Source organism: Acanthochromis polyacanthus, chromosome 9, assembly GCF_021347895.1.
Source record: "Acanthochromis polyacanthus isolate Apoly-LR-REF ecotype Palm Island chromosome 9, KAUST_Apoly_ChrSc, whole genome shotgun sequence".
Classification (NCBI taxonomy): Eukaryota; Metazoa; Chordata; class Actinopteri; family Pomacentridae; genus Acanthochromis; species Acanthochromis polyacanthus.
The window spans coordinates 24,088,242-24,110,393 of NC_067121.1; the positions used below are offsets into that span (position 1 = coordinate 24,088,242).

At 42.4% G+C, this 22,152-nt stretch overlaps 1 protein-coding gene across 15 annotated transcripts in view; it reads right to left on the reverse strand.

Annotated features, from left to right (window-relative positions):
• Window positions 1-22,152, reverse strand: part of kmt2cb (lysine (K)-specific methyltransferase 2Cb) — a 64,779-nt gene that overhangs the window by 14,368 nt on the left and 28,259 nt on the right. For 4 of the 15 annotated variants that reach the window (XM_051953934.1, XM_051953928.1, XM_051953930.1 and 1 more), the window contains exons 14-39: window positions 21,289-22,010; window positions 19,734-19,856; window positions 18,179-18,295; window positions 17,731-17,835; window positions 16,648-16,752; window positions 16,351-16,532; window positions 15,748-15,912; window positions 15,542-15,648; window positions 15,348-15,419; window positions 15,000-15,212; window positions 14,003-14,122; window positions 13,592-13,717; window positions 13,358-13,488; window positions 12,014-12,206; window positions 10,026-10,118; window positions 9,704-9,751; window positions 8,326-8,466; window positions 7,635-7,667; window positions 7,054-7,200; window positions 6,815-6,956; window positions 6,486-6,721; window positions 6,203-6,276; window positions 5,061-5,258; window positions 2,845-4,833; window positions 1,729-2,042; window positions 16-1,601 (exon numbers count right to left, since the gene is read on the reverse strand). In XM_051953934.1, the coding sequence (XP_051809894.1) occupies window positions 16-1,601; window positions 1,729-2,042; window positions 2,845-4,833; window positions 5,061-5,258; window positions 6,203-6,276; window positions 6,486-6,721; window positions 6,815-6,956; window positions 7,054-7,200; window positions 7,635-7,667; window positions 8,326-8,466; window positions 9,704-9,751; window positions 10,026-10,118; window positions 12,014-12,206; window positions 13,358-13,488; window positions 13,592-13,717; window positions 14,003-14,122; window positions 15,000-15,212; window positions 15,348-15,419; window positions 15,542-15,648; window positions 15,748-15,912; window positions 16,351-16,532; window positions 16,648-16,752; window positions 17,731-17,835; window positions 18,179-18,295; window positions 19,734-19,856; window positions 21,289-22,010 (7,482 nt within the window). Of the gene's footprint in view, window positions 1-15; window positions 1,602-1,728; window positions 2,043-2,844; window positions 4,834-5,060; window positions 5,259-6,202; window positions 6,277-6,485; window positions 6,722-6,814; window positions 6,957-7,053; window positions 7,201-7,634; window positions 7,668-8,325; window positions 8,467-9,703; window positions 9,752-10,025; window positions 10,119-12,013; window positions 12,207-13,357; window positions 13,492-13,591; window positions 13,718-14,002; window positions 14,123-14,999; window positions 15,213-15,347; window positions 15,420-15,541; window positions 15,649-15,747; window positions 15,913-16,350; window positions 16,533-16,647; window positions 16,753-17,730; window positions 17,836-18,178; window positions 18,296-19,733; window positions 19,857-21,288; window positions 22,011-22,152 lie in introns of all 15 variants that reach the window. The other 11 variants (XM_022202923.2, XM_051953933.1, XM_051953929.1 and 8 more) reach the window with 7 other exon arrangements.

Genomic DNA, 22,152 nt, shown 5'->3' on the forward strand with positions numbered 1-22,152 from the left:
TTAAAAATATTTTACCAATGTTTGGAAAGAAGGAGTCGCTGGAGCGCTGTCGTATCATGGCTTGCATCTGCCTCTGCTGCTGTTGCTCCTGCCTCTCCTGGTCCAGGAGGTCCTGTAATAGGAGTGGCTGTTCCTCCAGCAGAAGAGGACGCTGGCTATGCGGACCCATTGCCTGGTTCAACAATGTCTGCTGGGCCTGGCTCAAACCACTCTGGTCCACTCCAGAGGTCAGCCCCACCTGATGGTCTGCCGCAAAACCAGTCATCGAAACTTCTCCAGCAGTGGCAGTGTCCGGTATTGTTTGGCTAATTGAAAGTCCAGAGGTATGCTGAGTATCAGTAACTTGGCTCTGCTGGGCCATAAGGTTACCTCCTTGATTGACAGTTTCAACAATTGGATTTAATGACTGCTCCTCAGGCTGCTGCTTAATGAGTAAACTAGATAGGACTGGGGTGGAGTCAGAGAGCACCGCCTGCTGGTTTGAGATTAAGGTGTTTCCAGCAGCTTGCTGGTCTACGACCTCAGGTGGCTTCTGGCAGTCTTTGACCTCTGTTTTAATTTCCTGCCTAGGTGCCAAAGAAGCAGAGTCATGATTCCCAGTGATTTCCAGCTTGACTTCAGCTGAAGACTGCTCACCTGTAGGCTCTGACTTTGCCAGTACAGATGCTGAACTGGATGAGGCCTCAGTTTCAGTGCTTGCATTTTTGTTAACATCTGTGGTGTCAGCATTATCATCCATTGGATCACTGAGATCCAGTTCCTCATTAAACATGTCTTTCTTGATGTCATCTAGGTCAGGGTCTGTATAAGCGATGATGTCAAATTTTCCAGATGTTAAGAAATCATCAAGGTGTAGGTCGTTGGTTTCTAGATCTAGGTCTTTTCCATCTTCAGGATCCAAATTCAGGTTTTCCAAGTCAGCATCTACCAGATCTTTCACCTCCACATCCTCTAGATCTTTGACTGCTGATTCTTCTGCATCCAGTTTCTCCTCCACAGCTTCATTACTGGCCACTGAGACAGCCTCAGTCTGCCCAGCAGGGGGTGCAGACAGGATCATGGACGCTGCCATGTTCGGGGTCTCATTTGAAGCAGGCTGGCTCATGGATCTCATCAATGGAGACTGTTTGAGTGTGCCGATTCCTGGCATCTGGGTTTGCTGATGAAGATTGTCCATGCTAGCAGAGAGCTGCAAATGGCCAGTCTGGCTTGCCATAGGGTCTACCATTCTGGGTCCTTGATTTAAAGGGAACCTTGAATCAGGTGCTCCTGGAAAGCCTGCTGGCCTTTGACCCTGCAAGTTGGGATCGATGTTGCCTCCTTGCATAGTGCCAGTGGGAAATGGCATGCGTGACCTGCTTTCTACTGCTCTGTGTCGCAGCTCAATAAAAGGCTGACCCATTATGTTGTGCTGTTGCACTGGCATGCTACGCGGTGGGAAATGCTGGGGCAGACCCATTGGGTTTCCTCCCATACTTTTTGCCATTTCAGCAGACATGGACCGTCTCATTTGAGGAGGAACATCCTGCATTGGGTGTTGCCCCCGAGGAAAAAAGTCTTGAGCCCCATGAGGTCCTAAAACCCCGGGTGGAAATGCAAATCTAAAGCAAGACAAGAGAATATGTAAACAATGAGAAAGGGCAGAGCATGACTATTAGACAGCTATGTTATTAATTATGTAATTAATAAAATACATACAAAAGCAATGAAAAGAGTTTTAACACAAACCTTGGACCCTGATGTCTCAGATTAGGATCTCCAGGATGTGGGCCTCGTGGCATTTGTCCTTCATTGGCAAAAGGGCCACGCTGATCCCCTGGAAAAGGTCCTGGGAACCTCATTGGCCCTCTCATGGGTCCTTGTCCAGGATACGGTGGAGGAGGCCGATTGAACATTTCCCCTGGTTGACCATGACCCTCCTGGGGCCAGGGCCGTGGGGTTCCTGGAGGTAGGTTGCCAGCAGGCTCCTGAGGGCCCCTCTCCTGTCGAATGGCACTTCTCTGTTGCTGCTGCTTGAGGATTAGTTCTCTAATTCGTTGTCGCTACAAAACAGAACAAGACATTTACGGAGATTAAAGCATTTCAAAACATAAGATTAATAAGCCACATATAGCTTACAATAACATTCAATGACGAGCCATTTAGATTATTATGCTACACAGTTATTGTGTACCGTAACTTGGCCATCATTGCTTTCTGACAAAAAAACTTCTTATTCAGAAGGATTGCCTAAATCAAGGCATTTGGCGCTACTGAAGAATAGCATACAACAAAAAAAGGTTTTATTGTTTATGTTGCTTCCTGTTTATTTTTTGTCCCTTTTGTAATTCTGTAAATGCATGTTTTATGTCTAAACCTGTGAATAAATTGTGTTATGAATAGTTTAGCGTAAGACAAAATAAAACTAGTAGTTAGATAATCAGACAGGCTATAAACAAACCCTCAGTATTCAGAAAATAAAATAAAGCCAAGTGTAAAATTATTACTAATTACGTCCTTTGCAACTGCCCATTTTATTGTATACACTGACTTGCTAGTGTAGCTTTGATTTAGTATGAACAGATGCACATTTACAGTTCTTCCCTGTACAGTTCTACAGGGATTACAGCAGATGTTTCATACTATTGCAGCATAGTACTAATCTGAAGATATAAATAATATATAACCCCAATAACAACTAATAGCAATGATGGTCAAACTTCAAAATATGACCCAAGATGTTACAAAATCTTGTCTAAAAACTCTAATACACTTAAAATGAACAGCAAATAATATATATATTCCAAGAGTAACTGTATGAATGACAGGATTTAGAATAGAACATAAACCACAGTTTTCTTTTACCTGTCTGAGTCTTTCTTCACTCTCAGCAAGAGCAACACCTTGAGCTTCAGAGGATGCGCCAGGCATCTGTGGGTTGTTGGACTGTTGGGCCGGGTCTTGAGGGCCTGTTCCACTGTTACTCACAACTGACTGATCTTTCATTTCCATTTTCTCTGTAGACTGTGGACGAGGGGTCATGGGGGCTTGTTCAAATGGGTCATGGACAGGTGTTTGACTGGGTCTTCTGGAGGGTGAAAAACCACCTTCTGAAACACTAGGGTGTTTCGTTTGTGAGTCTGGATGAGGGAAGGGCTCTTGAAGCCTGCCTTGGGATGTGGAGAAAGGATCCTGGCTTGCCATTGGTCCTGGCCTTGGTCCAGGCCTGTTGAGTCCATCAGGACCAGGCCTTGGGGTCCCTGGAGGTTGAGCGTAGGGGTCATTAAGCATTGGTCTGGGGGCCCCAGGCTGGGAAAACATGTCACTACTACCTGGCCTCGATGTCCCAGGTGTACTCGTAAATGGCTCTATTGGGCCCCTCTGGCTACCTGGTGACTTGGAAAACCTTTCTCCTACAGAGGGCCGTGGAGTACCTGGTGGCTGAGCATAAGGGTCCATTGAGTGGGAAGGTGACATCCTTTGTCCAGGGTGGGACTGATGAGAGAACTGGTTCATCCCACCGGGGCGAGGAGTAGCAGGAGCCTGCATGTAGGGGTCAGAAGATGGGCTGGGGGTGTTTGAAGGCTGACCATAGTTGTCATGTGGACGTGGGGTTCCAGGGGGGCGAGCATAAGGTTCAAAAAATGGTCGAGGTTGAGCACCAGGATCATTAATAGATCGTTGGTTACCTGTAGGCTGAGAGAAATGGTCAGTTGGTGGCTTATTGGGAGCAGAGGGCGGGGCAAAGGGGTCATACGTGAAGTGGTCAGGCCTTGGAGTGGAAGGTGCATGTGCATAAGGATTCCTTGACATTTGAGTCATTGGTCCCGGCTGAGCAAATGAGTGCCCCTGAGGATGATGCTGACCCATTCTAGGAGGACTGGTGAAACTGTCATTCCCAGATGGTCTTGGGGTATGTGGTGGCTGTGCATAGGGGTCGTTCTGCTGATTCTGTGAGAATCTGTCAGAGGGATGTGGACCTGGTCGAGTGAAGTGGTCCTGAGCCTGTGGCGGGGGCATAGGTGTTTTGAACAGAGGGACAGAGCCAGACTCATTACTTCCAGGGATTGGTGTTAGTAGAGGTCTTGAGTAAGGGTCAGACAAGATCATCCTGTTCTGAGCCATGCGCTGATAGGCATCATTTCTTATCATGGGCCTGGAATATGGGTCTCTGCCTGGAGAACCCATTGGGGGTCTTCCTTGAGCAGCCTGACTGCCCCTAGGGGGACCCATTGGCTTCAAGAAAGGGTCCATTTCCCCAGATGGTCTTGGGGTGTCAGGAGGTTTGGCATAAGGATCGTTGCTCATAGATGTCGGAGAGCCAAAAGATTCATGAGCAGGAGAGGGCCTCCCTCTGTCTTGCTGCTCCATCAAGGAGGTGGGGGATTTACCAGATTCCACTGGCATTCTGCGACAAGCATTTGGTCCAAGAGTTGGTGGTCTTGGGGTCCCAACCATCTTGGCATATGGGTCCCATGGAGAAGAGGGTCTGGAACCAGAGGAACCCGGCGAGAATACCTGTGGAGACTGAGGCTGGGAGGATGGGCCAGACGGAGGTGGAGGAGGGGGTCGTAGGAACACATCCTCTGGAGGACCAGAAGTGGGCGTCCCTGGTAGTTGCGGTCTGGCAAAACTTTCTTTAGGATTGAGCTGCTGCATTGGGGACATGCTGCCATTACTAGGCTGTGAAGCTGGGCTCTGGTTGCCACTGTTGTTGCCATCTCCCTCTGATTGGCTGGTCTGCTGCTGTTGTTGCTGTTGTTGCTGCTGCTGCTGAAGTTGCTCATTCTTAACTTGCTCCAGTTTCTGAGTAGCTTCAATTTTTGCTTGCTGTTTGCTTTTCTGCCTCATTTGCTGTTGAAAGGACAGAGTGAAAAGAAAGATGAAATGTCAAAAATGATGCAGAAATTATCAGTCTCATGCAAAAATGAACTGGACCTACTAACCACCAATGTCATCAGGGTTAATGTGGAGGATAGTGCAGTTGTTTAGGGAGCTTTACTAAAGCACCACTTCTTAGCTGTCTTAATATAAAGTGGACCTGCCGCTGCATTCCCTGACTTCATTGCATACCCTCTTACCTGTCTAAACTTCCACTCTTGTTCATGCTCTGACTCTTTTGGTTTCAAAGGGTCTTTAAACAGGAGTTCTGTGTCTAGTGGTATGTTGGGATCAAACACCTCAGGGGGCTGTTGCTGTGGGTGGTGCCTCTTCACCGTCTCATTCGACATCTGGACTTTGTTGATGCGCAGGGCTGCTCGGTTATCTCTTGCCTTTTGCTAAACAGCAAACCAATCACAATTGCAAAAAAAAAAAAAAAACAGAAACAAAAAACACATCAGGCATTAATATTTCATAAACAAGACTGCAGAAAAAAGGTTACCTGTGCAAATCTAATTCTCTGTATTAAGTGTAACAAAGAAAAATCACTCATGCTACTACAAAAACTAGTGTAGCAAGTTCTCATTTGCAGAAATATCTCTTTTATAGCATTTATTTAAACTGGTTATGGCATAGGGAAACTTGCATTGGCAGATAAGGTTAAATCAAAAACTCAATAGCATGACGGATAAGAAGTCTGACTTTCATATTTTACAAGCCATAGTTCACTGACAATGTACAAGAAACACGTATTCTACACTGCTGGATTGTCCTTTTCACGTACACCTTTTAGTATTTTGACTTCTATTAATCAAATACGTTTTCCTTGGTATGCCGACTCCTTTTTTGCACAGCCAAGAACTTTTTCATACTGTATATGCAGCACTGGAGGGAGAAAATTCAGATATTTCAAAAGCTGCCTGATCACACCTTGCATGTTTGAAAATGGCTTGGGTGCCAAAGTGGGACATTAAATGAAAAGCTATGAAAAAGAAATGCAACCATTAAACAAGTTTTTATATCCTAAAAAATACTACAGCAGAGTCTGGATATTTGACTGTGGTCGCTGCCAGGTAAAATTACTTCTAGCAAACTTAATTACTGAGGCCATAGTGAATTCTAACACTAAGCAGGGCTTACTGTGTTAATTAGTTCATCTGTGACTGGTCGGATTTCAAATTGCATTGGCAAAAGGCAAGAGGCCAGATACAGCAGTCTACTTTTTGCATACTAATGTCAGTGCAAGTGGTAGTGACAGTTTGGTGTTTCACATGGATCAAAGAGTTTAGGTTTTGACATAGTTGAAGAAAACTGGTAAATTCAACAGTATGAGTGATCTTACCACATACGGGGCCCTGTCTTGTGAACTAGCTTTCCTCCAAAGTTTTGCAATTTGCTTTACTCTTGTAGACCAGTCTGTTGGAAGAACAAGAGGGGCAGCTGTCATGCCAACAGGTTTCAAAGCGCACATAAGGTGTTTTTTTGCAATGTTTGAATAAAACAATAAGTGGCTGCCAAACAATAGCCAGCAAGAAGCAGACATAGCAGAAATGATGACGCAAATAAGACAAGTCAATAAAAAACAAGGAAGAAAATGCGCTGGAGCTTTAGAACCACATACTAACCTGGGTACTCTTCTTTGAGGTTGGGGAAATTGATATTAGTGTATAGAACAGGTGCAACAGTGGCTAGTTCTCCAAGTGTCTCTTCCTTCTCCCACTTGAGTGTACTCCTTTGTGCATTTGACATGGCTTCAATCTCCCCCTCAGGCATAAATGCAGGGGCTGCAGGGCCGTGGCCATGTGCAGGGGAAGGCCGTGGACCGACCGCCTCTCTCTGCATCTGGTTAAACTTTCTATCCCTGTAACACCAAGGAAAACAGCTCTTGAGGTAAATCTGTTTTAACAGAACTGTAAATGATTTACTATTTTAAGAAAAAGAAGCAATACATTACCTTGGATTGTCAGTGAAAGGCATACGGTTAAGGGGGGAGAAGTTTTCCGGGATGCAGGGCCCCGCTCCAGGATTTGTAGGGAAACGTTGGTTTGGTCCCATCATACCATTGATCATTGGCATCCTTGGAAACATGGGATTCCCTATACAGATGATTTAAGAGGTGAATACACACACTGACCTTTCTAAAGCATCATCTAACGTCTATGTCTGGCCATGTGGAGGTGATTAATGACGAACCTGCGTTAGGGTGAGGCATACTAGTGCCAGGTGTGGCAGGGAGGGGCCCTGGACCCTGGGGGTGAGGCACCTGTGGTGGAGGTGGTTGGCTTGTGCTGGGGCTAAGTACGGCTGTGAAGAGATCCTCCACATCCTTGCCCTCCAGCTCTGTAAGAGAGTGTGGCAACACAATGTTGTGCATGTGGATTATATATAACAAACTGTACAGCCATTATTTAGACCTCCCGTATGCTTTAGACATGCTGATGCCAAATAATACCATGTAATCACATTTCAAACTTAGTAGAAAATGACTATTTAAAGATGATCCAACACAAAGTACTGATGGAAAAAAAAACAGACAAGAATATCAAGAATAATTGAATAACTTTGTATGGCAATAAATTTATTATGAGGGATGACTGATTTTCATAAGCTATTGCCTTAAAGACAATTCTGTCTTACTAACCTATGTAACATTATGGTGGTCTAAGTTCTTTAACTACAGTGCAACAGGAGGTCACCAAAAAGTCAGATTAATGAGCACAGGACAATACTTGATCAAACCTTAGTTTTACAAAAAAAAAGAATGAATTACAAACCTGGAATTTTATAAAGTTTGCTGAGAATTGATTCTGAAACAAAGAAAAAAACAGAGAAAAATGATCATTATTTGGGAGTTTTGAATTAACCGTAAAACATGTTTTTATGTTTGCAGCTGCATTTCCACTAAAAGCCCAGAAAACATCTGGATCCAAGGACAAATGTATGAGAACTTTCTACAGAAGTAAATGTTTCTTTGACCCTTTGTTAGCTGTGTTTCCACTGTGAGATGGCTGTTAAAAAAAAAAAAAGCAATAGCTGTTTTATGATACACTTTTGTTGTGTGGCAAAGCAAAATAATGACGACTAAAATGACAAAAAATGTTAAGTTTCTCATTATGGTCTCCACTGCATATCTAATTGTTTGCAAAGCTCTGGACTGTGTCTTCAGTCTGTCTATCATAGGATTTCCTCTCTAGCTGCACGGTATCGAGTCAAAGCACAATGAACAAAACAAAACAGGCAGCAAAGTTAAGGGCTGCATGTCCCAGCCTGAAAGTTTCTGAATATGCAGAAGCAGGGGTTTTATAAGGGGCAAAACAAGATCTTCAGAAATTTAATTTAGTCAATGGTGTTTCCAGTGGAAAGGAAGGTAGAGGAAATCAATTCCTCAATTGACCCTTAATCCCACTTTAAAGTTTCTATCTTGGAAATGCGGCTAAAGATGGATGGCAGGTCTACCACACTGACCATCAGTGACCATCTTGTCTAGCTCTGGGCTGAGAATGCCGTCCAGGGGTTCCTCTGGGAGTGTTCGAGGTGTCCTTCGGCCAGCCTGAGACTGAGGCGTCACTGGGGAACCGTCTGCCAGGGGCCCAATGTCCAGACCAGCTGTGGAAACACACACAGACATACAAAAATAAATCACAACATGGACACACACACACACACACACACACACACACACACACACACACACACACACACACACACACACACACACACACACACACACACACACACACACACACACACACACACACACACACACACACACACACACTCGACAAACGGCCAAGAACGTGATCATAAATATAGACTTGAAGTGAGAACATGTTTATCGTCTTAACAGCCTGTGGAATGCAATCACAACTGAACAGTATATGACTACAGCTCCTTGGGGTTCCTGTGTTGCTTAAAATGAGTGTTTGGGGGAACTGTGAAGAGACAGACAGGTCAGACTAATTCTCAGGAGAGACACACAAACACTTACAGGTTTGTGATGAAAAATATCGCTCTGACACAATCAATTACACTAGTCTCTTGTAGAAAATTAATATCAAAGAAGTCATGCAGCTTTCTACAATTTTTAAATTAATAAACTAGACCAAAAGAAAGCCCACATGAACTATCTGGGTAACTAAATTACTGTGAAATCAATATATGCCAGAATCTGAATAACTTGCTACATTACAAAGCATCAGTATCTATGAAAAAAAAAAAAATCCTATTCCTGACTTATACTTTACATTTTTAGGTTCTACCACTGTAAGGATAGTGGAATATATTAGCAATATCTGTATGGGTGTATCTGTGTTAAAACTACATTTAATAAGCCTTTAGTACATTTATAATGAACAACGCAATTTTTTTATTTTTATCTTTTACAAAGAATGAAGGACATGGACTGCAGAGCTTTTTGTCATCAAGCCACAGGAATGAGAACAGAGGACCTTCACCATCTTCAGGAACTGGAAAGACATTTGCCAAGGCCTCTCATTCTCTAAACCGCTTGGTTCCTAACTGCTGAAATCCTGAATGCCAGAATGTCCTTGTCACTTTGTTTCTTTGCTATCTCGGAGACATCTTCGATTAAGACAGATGTGAATTTGTGAAAGGGGTATAGGAGGCTCACGAACAAAGACTGACACCATACGCATCGGAGTGAATACTGTGCACTGTGTTAGGTAAGCACTAAGCAGAGTATGAGTGTTAAAACAATCTGAAATGGCTGAGAAAAGGTAAGTATGAAGCAGCTTATACACATGCACACTTAAAGAGAGACACACACTGTTAAGAGAGGAAGAATGCACTAAAGCAAGGGATTAGTAGGCCATAGCACCCTTACCAAAAGGAGGAGGTGAGCTGTCAACCTGGAAGGGGCAAAAATCAAGACCTACAAGAACCCAAAACCAGATATGAATGAGTGACAAAATAGTGAAGACAGAACAAGCACAACACGCTTCAGACAATGCAAACAAACAAAAGATAAAACCAAAGGTGAATAAAAAAAGTATTGTTAAAGAATGTGACAATAAAAAAAAAATCATTAAGGTGGTGAAAGCAAAATAAATCTGCTCTCTGGGGAAACTTCTGAATGAGAAACCCACAGCTTGGTGACTACAAATAAATTCTTGCCACTGTCAGTGCCTTTGAGATATATGACGCACCAGAGTCACTGCTTGGCTTTCCGAGCATTCCCAAGATGTCTGCATCAGTGTTCAGAACATCAGATAGATCAACTAATGGTTCCTCAGACGTCTCTGTAGATGAGGGGGAAAAAGGAAGAAACAAAAACAAAAGGAAAAAAAGAAAGAAAACCAAACTGTCACAAATCATAATTGATGGTAATGAACGGACATGAGAGTGTGATTTGGAACCATTTGTTTGGATGCCAAATGTAGAATTCGCTCTTTATTAAACATAAAAAGAAACCCTGACAGCACTCAAATCTACCACGTCAAATTTATATCAAAAAAATATTATTTAAAAGTGAATTTCCTTGAAATAATACCAAAGACATGAACTGTAATGCCGGGATGTGAAAAACATGATGAAGATGCAATCTCTTGTTTCCCATCTTAAACAATGTGAACTTGATCGATACTGTTGTTCCAGCTCCTGATTTAGACAACTGTGACTTATTTATCTAGTTTTTCTCTGAAAATAATGACAAGAAAGGACTTGACTACAGATTTGTGTTCTATGCCTCATTTCCTCACCTCTGTATTGTTCAATTTTCTTCTAACAGTTTAGTTGGGAAAAAAAAAAAATCACATGGTAACACACCACTGTCTGAACTGCAAAATCTACATTTTTCAACACCCAGTATGCACCACTTACAATATTATATCTATAAATAAACAACACTAATGGTTACAAGTAATTGTATCTCTGACTCATTTTTATGTAACAATCTTGTTACTACTAATTAATTAATGTTTTCTACGGTGGTGTTTGTGACCGAGTTTTAAATTATACCACTCTGATAAATGTATGTCCCACACACAGCTGTACAGATTTTTTGTCAGAAATTTTTAATCTAATAAAAACTGAGGTAAAGATTTAGAAACAGTTTTGTGACTGAGTAGAAGAAGTTTGGGTATTTTAGTTACTTGGAAACAAATCAAAGAGAGAACCATCAGTCAGACTCTGTTCACAGTGATTTGACTTGTAACATGCAAATGATTCAAATCTCATACGATGACAGTTTATTTCCACTGGTTGCAACGTAAACTCTTAAAAAGATTTGTCTCAGGCATATCTGCTTGAATGGCATGCAGGTAGCAGGAGGGATGTGCAGCCTCTGTTCGCTGCTGATCTGACAGTGATAAGTGGCAGCACCGCATTGTATCTTGTAGGATGAAATAACATCCATGTTAAACTTAAAATCTTCCTTCACAGCAAACTTTTGATTAATCTTTGGGCATCTGGAAAGGGTTGGCAAAGAATGGATAATACCTTTTCCATTTGGATTCAGTCTTTTCAAGTTACTGCTACTGTTGTGTTTCAGGCATGTGGCCTTTTGTTTTCTGGCTGCGCAAACATTCAGGTCAGTACAAAGGGCACGTACCATTTTTTGAAAAACCGAGGAAAAAAAATAATCAAGAGAGCAAGAGACACAGAGTGAGTGGGCAGGCGAGACAGAGCGAGCTCGGAAAAGAGAAGACAAACTGAAACTTCACTTTATTCATTTCACTTGAGGAAATAAATTATTATTTAATGAGGTTGTCTTTGGTTTAGCCATAATGTAAATGCAGCAGCAGCTACAAACTCTGAATACTGAAAAGCAGAGACGGAAATCAGACACTTTGGCTTCGTCTCGTTTAAATGAGTGAAATGCAGTCTGAGCATGTGTTTAGTGAACACGTGTCATTTATTCCTGCATGAAAACGGTCAATGCTCTCATTTGGTCAGGACATTAGAAGGGACAAGGGAGAGAAATTTGTGTAATAAGAGACCTTATTGGTGGCCAAAATAAAAATAAACACAATATACGCCTGTTGCATCACACATTTTCAACACCTGCATTGATTCCTTTCCACCACTGGTCTAATTCATCCCGTACTCTTATTTTTGGGTCACTATTCACTACAATGCATTGCTTTGAGTTTATGCATCTCTCATCCTGGCAAACCCAAGCTATGTGTATACATACGTGCTGCTGCCGGTCTGGTGGGAAGGGATGTTGCTGAAGCGCTGAGCAGAGGATCTGATGAGGGGTCCAGAAAGCTGGTAGTGGGATGCTTCCTCTCCACTTGGCTTTGTCCGTCTTCCAGTAAGCCTGATTCGACCCCCTGCTGCCTGCTCTGTTTGCTTTTGTCCAGCAGGTCCTTTCCGAAGAAAGCCTCCTGAACATGACAACACATTGCACCCGTCACTTCACCGTTGACGCATTTCTTGTTCATGTTTTCTTGAGAAAGCGCCACCTTATTTTTCATGGCAACACTTTGGGAAACACATCACCATGTCAGAGAAATTATTCAACACGCCCATGAGAACTGAAGTGAAACGGAGAACCTCAGAAATCAACAGTCACGTTGCTGCTGACTTCACCTTTGTGAGCATACATGTCCACCAACCTTTTATACCCACAAGTCATCTACTCAACCCTCAACAACATGTAGCTGCAGCTCACTGCTGCGCCGACGCATTAAAAGCCCGACGTGTCGCTATCTCAATAATTAATGAAATGTGCTTCACTGTGTTGGACCTTTAGGTTACACTGAACATCCCCCTCTCTCTGCCGTACCATGGTGGGATAAAGAGCAGCACTGACAGCTGCCGGTGGCTTAATGCACATCACATATCTGTGTTTCAGCCAACACAAGGTGACACTGAGATACTGGCTAGGGATAAGGAGCCTTGAAGTCATCTCCAGTTAAGCTTTTGTATGTCAATTCACAACTACGAAAGGAGCCATTTTAAAGAATATGATCAGAGACAAGTATCCTCCACGGTGACTTCCTTTAGGCTGTTCCTTTTCAAAAAAGCTCACAGAGAGGGCACTGTGTACCAAAGTTCTGTAAGTGGTTTCCCGGGAATGCACTTTAGATTCCCAAACTTCCCAAGGGTGAGATAAAACGCATTTTATGAAGATATGGCATGACATGACCAGACAATCTGCGCATATAAATGTTCCATTTGCATAACAATAAAACAAAAATGGATTTTGCAATCAACTGATGAAATACACTCTTCACACTAATGTTTTTCCCCCTTATAAATTTGCCTTGTAGGACATGCAATGTTGAAAATATGGTACCTGTATTGGAAAAACTCGAGTTGATAAAAGATTAAGTGTTTATTATTTTTAAAGATAGCTATTTTAAAATATTCATGCAAAAAATAAGAGAAAAAATTCCTGCTAAATGGATATGTAGTGGTTTAAACTACAAGATCCCATGTACATATGTCACATTACATCCCCCTTCTGTTTATACAAACTGTTACTTTTCTGGTCCTGTCAAACAATAAGCACGTGTTATCACAGGATACAGACCTGCAGGTAGGTGGGGAAAGCCTCCTCAAGCTTGGTCTTCTTCTTCCGATAGCGTTTCTTTATTTTTTCTGGGACTTCTGGACCAGGGGGCGTCTCATCCACAGGAGTATCTGGCAGCGCCTCAGTCCATCCTGCTAAAATACGACAAAAAACCCCACAGTAATATATTTTAGCTCTAATATTAAGTTATTATGAACTAAAACATAAATCATTATTTAATTTTGGGGAACAGACCTTCATCTTTTCCAATGGGATTCTCTGACACAGAGCCAGAAGAATCCTTCCTGCAGAGGGCTCGCTTAACCTTGCCTGGACCTTGGCCTGGACGGCTCCTCTGGCGGACCATGAACCCACCAATGCCTTGTAAAAACAAATTTGAAATTCATTTTCAATAAATACACTCATAAAGAATATAATTTTCAACACGGCCATGGAGATGATTTAATCTGAAATATATTGAGTTTGGATTGTATGGTTCTATTAACTGTCCAGTACATTCAGCACTAAGTCTCAGAAACACTAGACAGAGCCCTTTGTACATCAGAGGCCGTGAGATGGCAGTGCTTTGCTACAGCTACAACATCGGGCATGTACTGCACCATTTTACGCTTCAGAGGAGCTGTCTCCTTCAATCAGGTGCCCTACCCGGCCGGTACGGTTTCCTCTTCCTCTTCTTGCCGCCGTCGGCCCCCTTGGAGTCATCTTCTGCTGGCTCTCGCTCCAGGCTTGAGTCAGACTTTGCCTCACAATCTAGGAGCTCCGCCTCTGTGCGAGGAAGAGAGCATTGATGATGAGTGACAGCCCTGCAGCAGAGAGCACCCCAGCCAGGCCCCTCAACACAGTGCCACGGTCAATTCTATCTGAACTCCCCTCAGTGGCAGGACATTAGCCTGATTGAATTAAGTTCACCATCTCCATTAGTAAGGACCTTCATTTTTGGTGAGACGTTCTTTTTTTTTCTTCTTCTTTTTATGTATTCTTGTCCATTTTAACTGACAGTTACAATATTCTATCAATTCTGACTTGCAGAGAGAATATCAATAAATAGTGGGTATATATTGTTACTACTAACTAGGGGTGTACCTGTGCTGATCACCTGGATCATCATGTTTAATTTGAATTAATACACCGTGAAGACCAAAATACCATAAAAAACACTAGCAACATACCACCCAGAGGCTTCAGCTTATCCTATTCCCACTGATAGACAACAACACAAAGTGCACTGCAGTGAGCAAATTCACATGTTACTCCTTAATGTTTTGTACATGGTCTAGATATCCTTCTTGTCATAGTTCTTCCATACTGTGGCTTCAATCTCCATGGGTGTTACATGCAAAATATACAAAACTCTGTACTGAACTATTGCAGGGAATGCTATATATGCTAAATTAGTTTTCATGTCAAGCTAACTGTCAAACACATCTGAATCTGAACAGCTTTATTAATTTTAAGTATGCACTGTGAAACTGTAGATTGTTGAAAACATCAAAATAGAGACATGCAAGGATTAAAGGAGCCTGATGGAAAAAAAAAAAAAAAAACTATGTTAAAAAACATTGAATGTCTCATCAGATGCAAAAGTGAAGAGTGAATAAACACCCTGAGATGAAAGAGGCAGTTTGTGTAAAAAGACAAGTACCTCTGTTGTCCTCTACGTCTTCATCACGAGAGTGTTCTGAAAGAGGTTCTACAGGGGCCTGAAGCACTGCCACACTGTTCTGGTTGATGATCTTGAGCTTCAGTTTTGGCTTAGGTTTCCTACGCCGTGACGCCGTAGCAGACAAGCTCTGGAGTTGGCAAAGCCCCGACTCTGTCAAACAAACACCATCCTGGGTGTAGGTCCTCGACAGATCTGAAAAGATTGTTAAAAAATTAGTATGTGCTCCAACTAAAAACCTGTAGTTTTACAAATCAATGTCAAATCACTAACTAACAAGTTCAAAGAAAAATAAACGTCTGTGATGTATTTGTTTATCAATCAGCTCACCGATTTCTTTAGCCTTTGTGACAATCTGTGTCATAAGCAGAGGCTCAGAGGTGTCTCTGGTCTTTGTCACAACTGCAGCAGCACAAAAAAAACATTAAAAACCAACAGAAACAGGATCAAACACCAAAGTTTAGAGTATTGAATCAATAGCAGACACAAAAAAAACACATTTAGAAGAATCACTGTGCTCCCACCTTTAGTGGTCTTGAAAGTTCGGCACATTGTGCAGTCAAAGCAGCTTTCTGCAGCTTTTTCTACGTCTTCCTCTGAATGGAGACTCTGACAGGAGGCATGAAACCATCTGTGGATAGAAGAACAAGTTTAGATAAGAGAAAATTATGTTTACAAAATTAGCAGACACTGATCCTCCCGAGGACGGGTTTATGGAAACACTGCACACCTGTCACACTGGCGACACTGCACAATGATGGTGCCTTCGCTGTAGTCCACCAGGCAGATTGGGCATGTTACAAGGCTGGCACAAGGGGCGCACTGAGTGTAATTATTCTGCCAGTCACACCTTAGGCCGGGGGTGGTGGCACCGCACTGGGTACAGGACACACACCTGCAGGAGACAGGGAGGACAGAGGTCATTTTACTCAGGTTACTTCAAAGAGGATAACACAGATTTAACTGTGCTGTACAAATCCTTCCCACTCACTGCTCGGTCCCCAGGCCGCAAATATGAAAGTGCTTCCTGTCCCTGTTCATAACACATTATTTTTTTAATGTCTTTGTACAGTTAAAAAGAACAGATTTTTTGTTTGTTTTTTTTAACTGAGATGGACAAGAAAGGATTACAAAGTAAGATTTTATCAATGAGGAACAGATGAAATGAGGTGAAATGTGGTGAACTACCTGAGCTGCTTAGTTTAACAATAAATAACAGACTCAGTAATGTATAGTTGTTTAATGCCGTGTATCTGTACCATAAATTCAATTCTAATTTAAATAGAGGTCTATTTTAAGCACATTAGGGTGGGATGATGATAAAGGTCCTCACCACTTGCACTTCCAGCTGTCCTTGGGTACATTCTGTAGCGGAGGGTCCAGGCAATATGTGTGATAGCTGATGTCACAATCATCACACAGCAGCAAGCGGCCAGGATCTGTGGCCTGACCACAGGCCTCACACACTGTACACTCCAGACAGCGCCAGCCTTTACTTAGCACCACCTTGGTGATCTGGGGGAGATAATGAGGCAACAGTTGTATGTAGTTAAGTTTGTTTCTACAATTATGTGAGTGTTTGCAAGGGGCCCATTTGTAGTGTATAAACTCAGTAACAAAAACACTGTACCTTTATGCCGACACAGAATGGATGATAGCATTGGCCACACTGAGCACAGGCCAACAGACGCCCCTCTGCCCCGAGACCAAAACTCCCACACACCACACACATGTCCTGAAAGGAAAACAGCCATCATGAGTTATTCCATTTTGCCAAGCAGTCCAGTTGAGACACTGAAATTCTAAAGTTTTAGTTAGAAGATCCCCTACACAGCCCCACTAACTGCACCAGTTAATTACGGTGCCAGAAAACAAAGAAAGCAGTCAGATAGCCTGTTGCAGTTTGTCAGGGCGGAAAAGTCTAACCACCGTAGAAAGGCCTTACTTAATTTGCTTATCACCACCCAATCACAAGGGTATCACATTCAGACTTTTCCACTAGCACTCTAAATACCAAATTTTATCTACAATATGCTGTTGCATGCTGTTCGGAATACGAGAGAAAAATGCCTTCTTTAACCTCAGTCTGCTTGGTCAATAAGAACAGTACATTTGTCATACATCGCTAAACAGATGGGTATAAACTGCATCTGACAAGACCTTTGAACATACTGACTTTTAAAGACCATTTCAACAAAGATGACTGAGTGAGCTCTTTTCAGTCCACAGCTGACAGACAGAAAAGTCATAGCAGATGCTTTGAAAAGTAGCATGTCCATGGTATTGATTAACAGCTTTATGTCAATAATTATTCTCTGAAAAACAGGATTTTAAATCCATACTTACTATCACACCTGACTAACTTCATAGTTTCTGACACCTCTAAAATCTTGAATATTTGGCAGAAGCCAGTGGTCAGAAATTACTTTCTGTTTCAGCACAGAGACAGGACTTTTGGATAAGAAAGTGGGAAACAATCAAATTTCAATATGATCATGTGTTATATAACTGACTGAAATTCCTGCAGGCAGTTGGCAGAATCTCCACAGGAATTAATGATCTCCGGTGGGAGAGATCTTTAAGCACAGATTTAATTTCAGGCAGTCAAAGTGTACAAAGAATTTCAAGGACTAGGATTCAGAAATATGTTAGAAGACTCAAACTAATAAAGCCAAAAAAAAAAAACCAAAAACCAAACAACAAGATAAAACACCTGTTTTAGCGTGAAGTTGTCGTTGCTGGAGAATATGACCACTGTGTTATGCATCGCATTCTCCTCCTCCTCCTTGATTGGATACGGTGTTTCTATTGTGGTGATCTGCATATCAGGAGAAAAATACACAAAATGAAAAAAACATTGGAACTGTAGAAGCATAGGCCATATGATTTTTTATGATGTTTCTTTTTTTTGTGAGAAGAGTTTAGCTTGAGTAACTGGGACACACTACAGCTAATTACTTAATGTTAACTATTACTATTTATTAAGAAGTGCTGAGTAATTTTTCATTTTTGAGGAACTGACCCTCAAGAAATGTACAACCATTAGCATAAAATGAAACTAGCATAAACATCAATGCAGCCAGCAGGAGAGAAAACAAACCCACAAAGATCTGCGTGTAGTGCAAAAGACACAGAGATGTGATTCGGCTGACAGTACATACCCCAGGATTGATGCAGGGACTCACTCCATTCTTCCCTCTGGCCCTGCCACGCCCAGCTCTACCTGACAGACCAGCCCCTCTGGGCCTCCTCCTCCCAGGGAAGCCTGAGCCTCGACCCTGTGGATGAAAGATAAAAATCAGATCCAACAATCTAACCCATCTAACAAAGTTAAACGGGTAGATATAAGCCCCAATTATTCACACAGATTCAGTTCTCTCTTAAGAATGGAGTTCTATACGTTATTTTCCCGTCTCCAGAATGTGCCTTTCAAAGTTTCAGCTTAAAATACTGCACAAATAGTTCATTCCACCATGACTGTATGCCCCTGGTTTTAGCTCTGTTCCAAACAGGCTGCTTCAATGTCTGTAGCTTTAAATGCAAATGAGCTGCTGCTGCCCACGCCCCTTCCCGACAGAGGGCTGTGCCTTTTCTACCCTGTGAAAATGCAGCAGGAGAACCAACATGATCATTAGCAAAAACACAAGAATCAGAATTTGACCCAAAACAAGGAGAGACTCAGAGGAGGTGTATCTAAATGTTCACAAGCTGACAATCTAACTTTTTTATAGATAAGTGATGAATAACATTCTGCAAGTACTGCTGAGCATTGGTGGGATTTAAAAAGAAACTGAAATTGTAAGTAAAACATTTTTTTTTAGAAATCTCTACATCTTGAACATCTTTTAATTGCTCAGCAAACAGAAAATAAACATCAATCAACCTGGTTCTTGACATTTTGATAATTAACTGAAGGTTGAGAGGTGCACTTCAACTTCTGCAAGTCAGCCAGCAAGTAGAATGTAAAACAAAAAAAAGCAGTGGTTGTTCTTGCAATGCCAGTTCCACTGTGCCTTTGGCACATTTCTGACAGGAGGCCTCTGACTAACCATGACTGTCACACTTCTGTCTAACTGAAACTTCCAGCATCTGCCTCAACATCCCTTAACACCTACCTGAGATTTGGCCCTGAACCCAAACCGAGGCCATTCTCGTCCAATGTGCCTCTTGACAGACACACTGTACAGTAGTATATAACCTGGACCTCTATAACCAAGTACAAATTAACCCTCCCCCAGCTTTGGTAGGAGTAATGATTGTTACTATGGCAACAAACTGCCATCGACTTTTCACTAATACAAATCAGAGAGGAAAAATTTCCATGATAAATAAATATATATACTTAAACAGGTTTGAATAAGACAAAGAGAACGCAGCACTGCACGGCAAAGAGGAAATGTAAATTATCATTCAACACGAAAAATTATTACCAAATATTCGTGTAGACTCTGAAAGATGTTACTATACCATCCCATTCAGCAAAATTCCTTTGTCAGTGTAGCCATATATTTCAGTGTGACTCCACAAAGACATTTTCTTAGTCACTGGTTTCCGGCTCCTCCTCTCATTGTATGGTGGTGGTAATTGTAAGTGTTGGCTACAATATATATCAGTGACATTCAGGAACACTCAGGGAGTGTGCGTCACTATGGCAAACAAAGGGCTAACAGAGGGCAGCTGCTGCCCCTGTCATCTCTGGTGAGCCACGGTATTTACCACTCGGATGCTCCAGCCGGGGCTGCCAGAGGACTGCCTGGTCTTTGGGACATCCCACCCCTCTGGCTGGTCTGGTGACCAGGACAAGGGTGAGCTCACACTGCTATGGGGGCTCCATGCACCCTAAGGTAAGGAGGGGTGGGTGAGAGGGTGAGAGAGTGAGAGAGAGGGAGGGAGGAGGGCGACAAAATGCAGCAACTTAAAAACAAAGCCAGCGAAGAAACAAAACATACAAAGAAAGATGTTAGAGAAATGTAGTGAGCTTGTAATGTAGCCATTTGGGAACTTATCAGTACACACCCATCGATGCAGAGGTAAAAGAGCATCGGATATGCCAAAATATGGACAGGTTAGGTTATTAGGTTATATTCTGTGTTCAAGCCAATCCGTTCATGCAAAAGAGGCATGTTGCGAAGAGACTACAAACACAACTGCAGAGCAGGACTGTGTTAGTTGCATTTCAAGCAGTAGAATTTACCAGGGTATCATGGTAAAAAAGAGGCCCTGCTACCTCTCGCCATGACAACTGTGTATGTTTGGCATATTGACAAAACAAGAGGAATTGCGTCAGTATGGCAGCACATGAGCGCATCACACAGAAGCATGCTGGACTAAAGAGAGGCAACATTCAGATTTTTGAGATAGATTTCCCCAGGCCTTGTGTAACAAATTAGTTTGAGTCATATAATATTTATTTAAGAGATGGGCTATATATGAAAAAAACATTTGCAAACTGAATTAGTCTACCCTCACCAGCATCATTCATAATATATTATAGCCATGGGTGTGATTCAATTCCCAGTATTATTTTCTGAGAGAGCCTACATTCTACGTCTGTGATAGTCTCTGGACAATGAGACAGCAGTATTAGGAGATTAAATGTTTTGTTGCAGTCACAAGTGACCCACTGCAGTTGATGGTGTAATATGTGACAACTAGGATGTGGTATTGGAAATGGTCATTGTAAGCTGTGGCTTGATGAATGCTCATCCTCAATAGGACAATGAGATGACGCATGTTTGTAACATTGACATGAGATGAACAGAAAGACTGATGACAATGCTGAAGGTGGAATATACCGAGGACTGTCAGTAATGGGTGTTTCAACTATTAAAAAAACCACATAATTTCTACAGGAAGTAATTAACACTCATCTATGTTCTGCATAACACTGTGAATAACTGAGTCACGTGGTGCACAAACATGTGAAAGGAGGACGGGGAGTGGAGAGAGAACATCGTTCACCGTGCTGTCCTCCTGCTATGCTTGCCTAGTGTACTGCAAGGTACAACTTCACTGAGAAATTACTTAAAACATAATTGAAAAACATCTCAAATCATAGGAGCTGCTTCAACCGTCTCAAAAAAAAAAAAACTACACCAATTTCATAGGGCACACATTCACATTTAGGAGGACACAAGGTACTAGCACCAATCATTAACCTAGACTGCTTTGGTCTATTACTTGGGGCTGGGACAGTGAATAACGCAGAACGAGCCACACAGCGGAGCAAAACCTGTCAATGAACTTCGTGACATGATTTTCAGACTCCTACCTGTTTAACCCGCGGCCTCCCGGGAGAAAACTTCCTCTTGGTGATGGCTGGCTTTCCCATCCCAATCTTGGGGGTGAACGGTATAAGGGTGGTGGTGGGTATTACACTGCTGTGGTCACTCAGCGAAGGTAGGATCTGGGCCAGGGGAGGTTCTCTGGGGGAAGTCCCTCGGGCCAGAGGGGATGAGTGGGAAGGAGACGAAACCATTTCAGCTAATCTTTCCACTGTTGTTTTGAGGGGTTTCTCCTCTGAAGACAAGGTGGGAAATGACAGATTAGGCTTGCACTCCAGTGTAGTGTCCATATCCTCTGCTGAACTGGAGGCTGACGGCTTAACAGTCTCCTCCAGGTTCCTGTGAAAAATGCCCTCCTTCCTCTCCTTGTTAAGTTCTTTCGGAGGAGTTTTCATGAAAGAAGCCCTGACTACATCCATACTTGAAGGTTGGGGTAGTGAGACTTCCATTGGTTGGTCCGTGAAGTGTACTGATGCAGTACTTGGTTCTTTGGTGGTTGAGATGATGGCCTTAAAATCCTTTGTGCTGGGGTTGACCATACCCTGCTCAGGGCAGGTCTCTGTATTTGCTGGTTTGATTTGTAATGTGGTGTTCTGTGTCTGTAGTGCCTCCATTGAGTGTTGAGCTGCAAAAGACTCCTGGCTTTGAGTTGCTGAAGATTCGGGTCCTTCTGTAGACGTGAGCTGGGCTCTTGCTGCTGGTTTTGTTTCTGTAGTAGGAAATAGACATTGGTCACTGAACGTAAATAAACCATTACACTTAACACAAACTTTACAAAAGCAGTCACTGTTGTTATTAATGCAAATCAATGTGAAAATGTAGCAGTGCATAAATAAATAAGCTAGATCTAC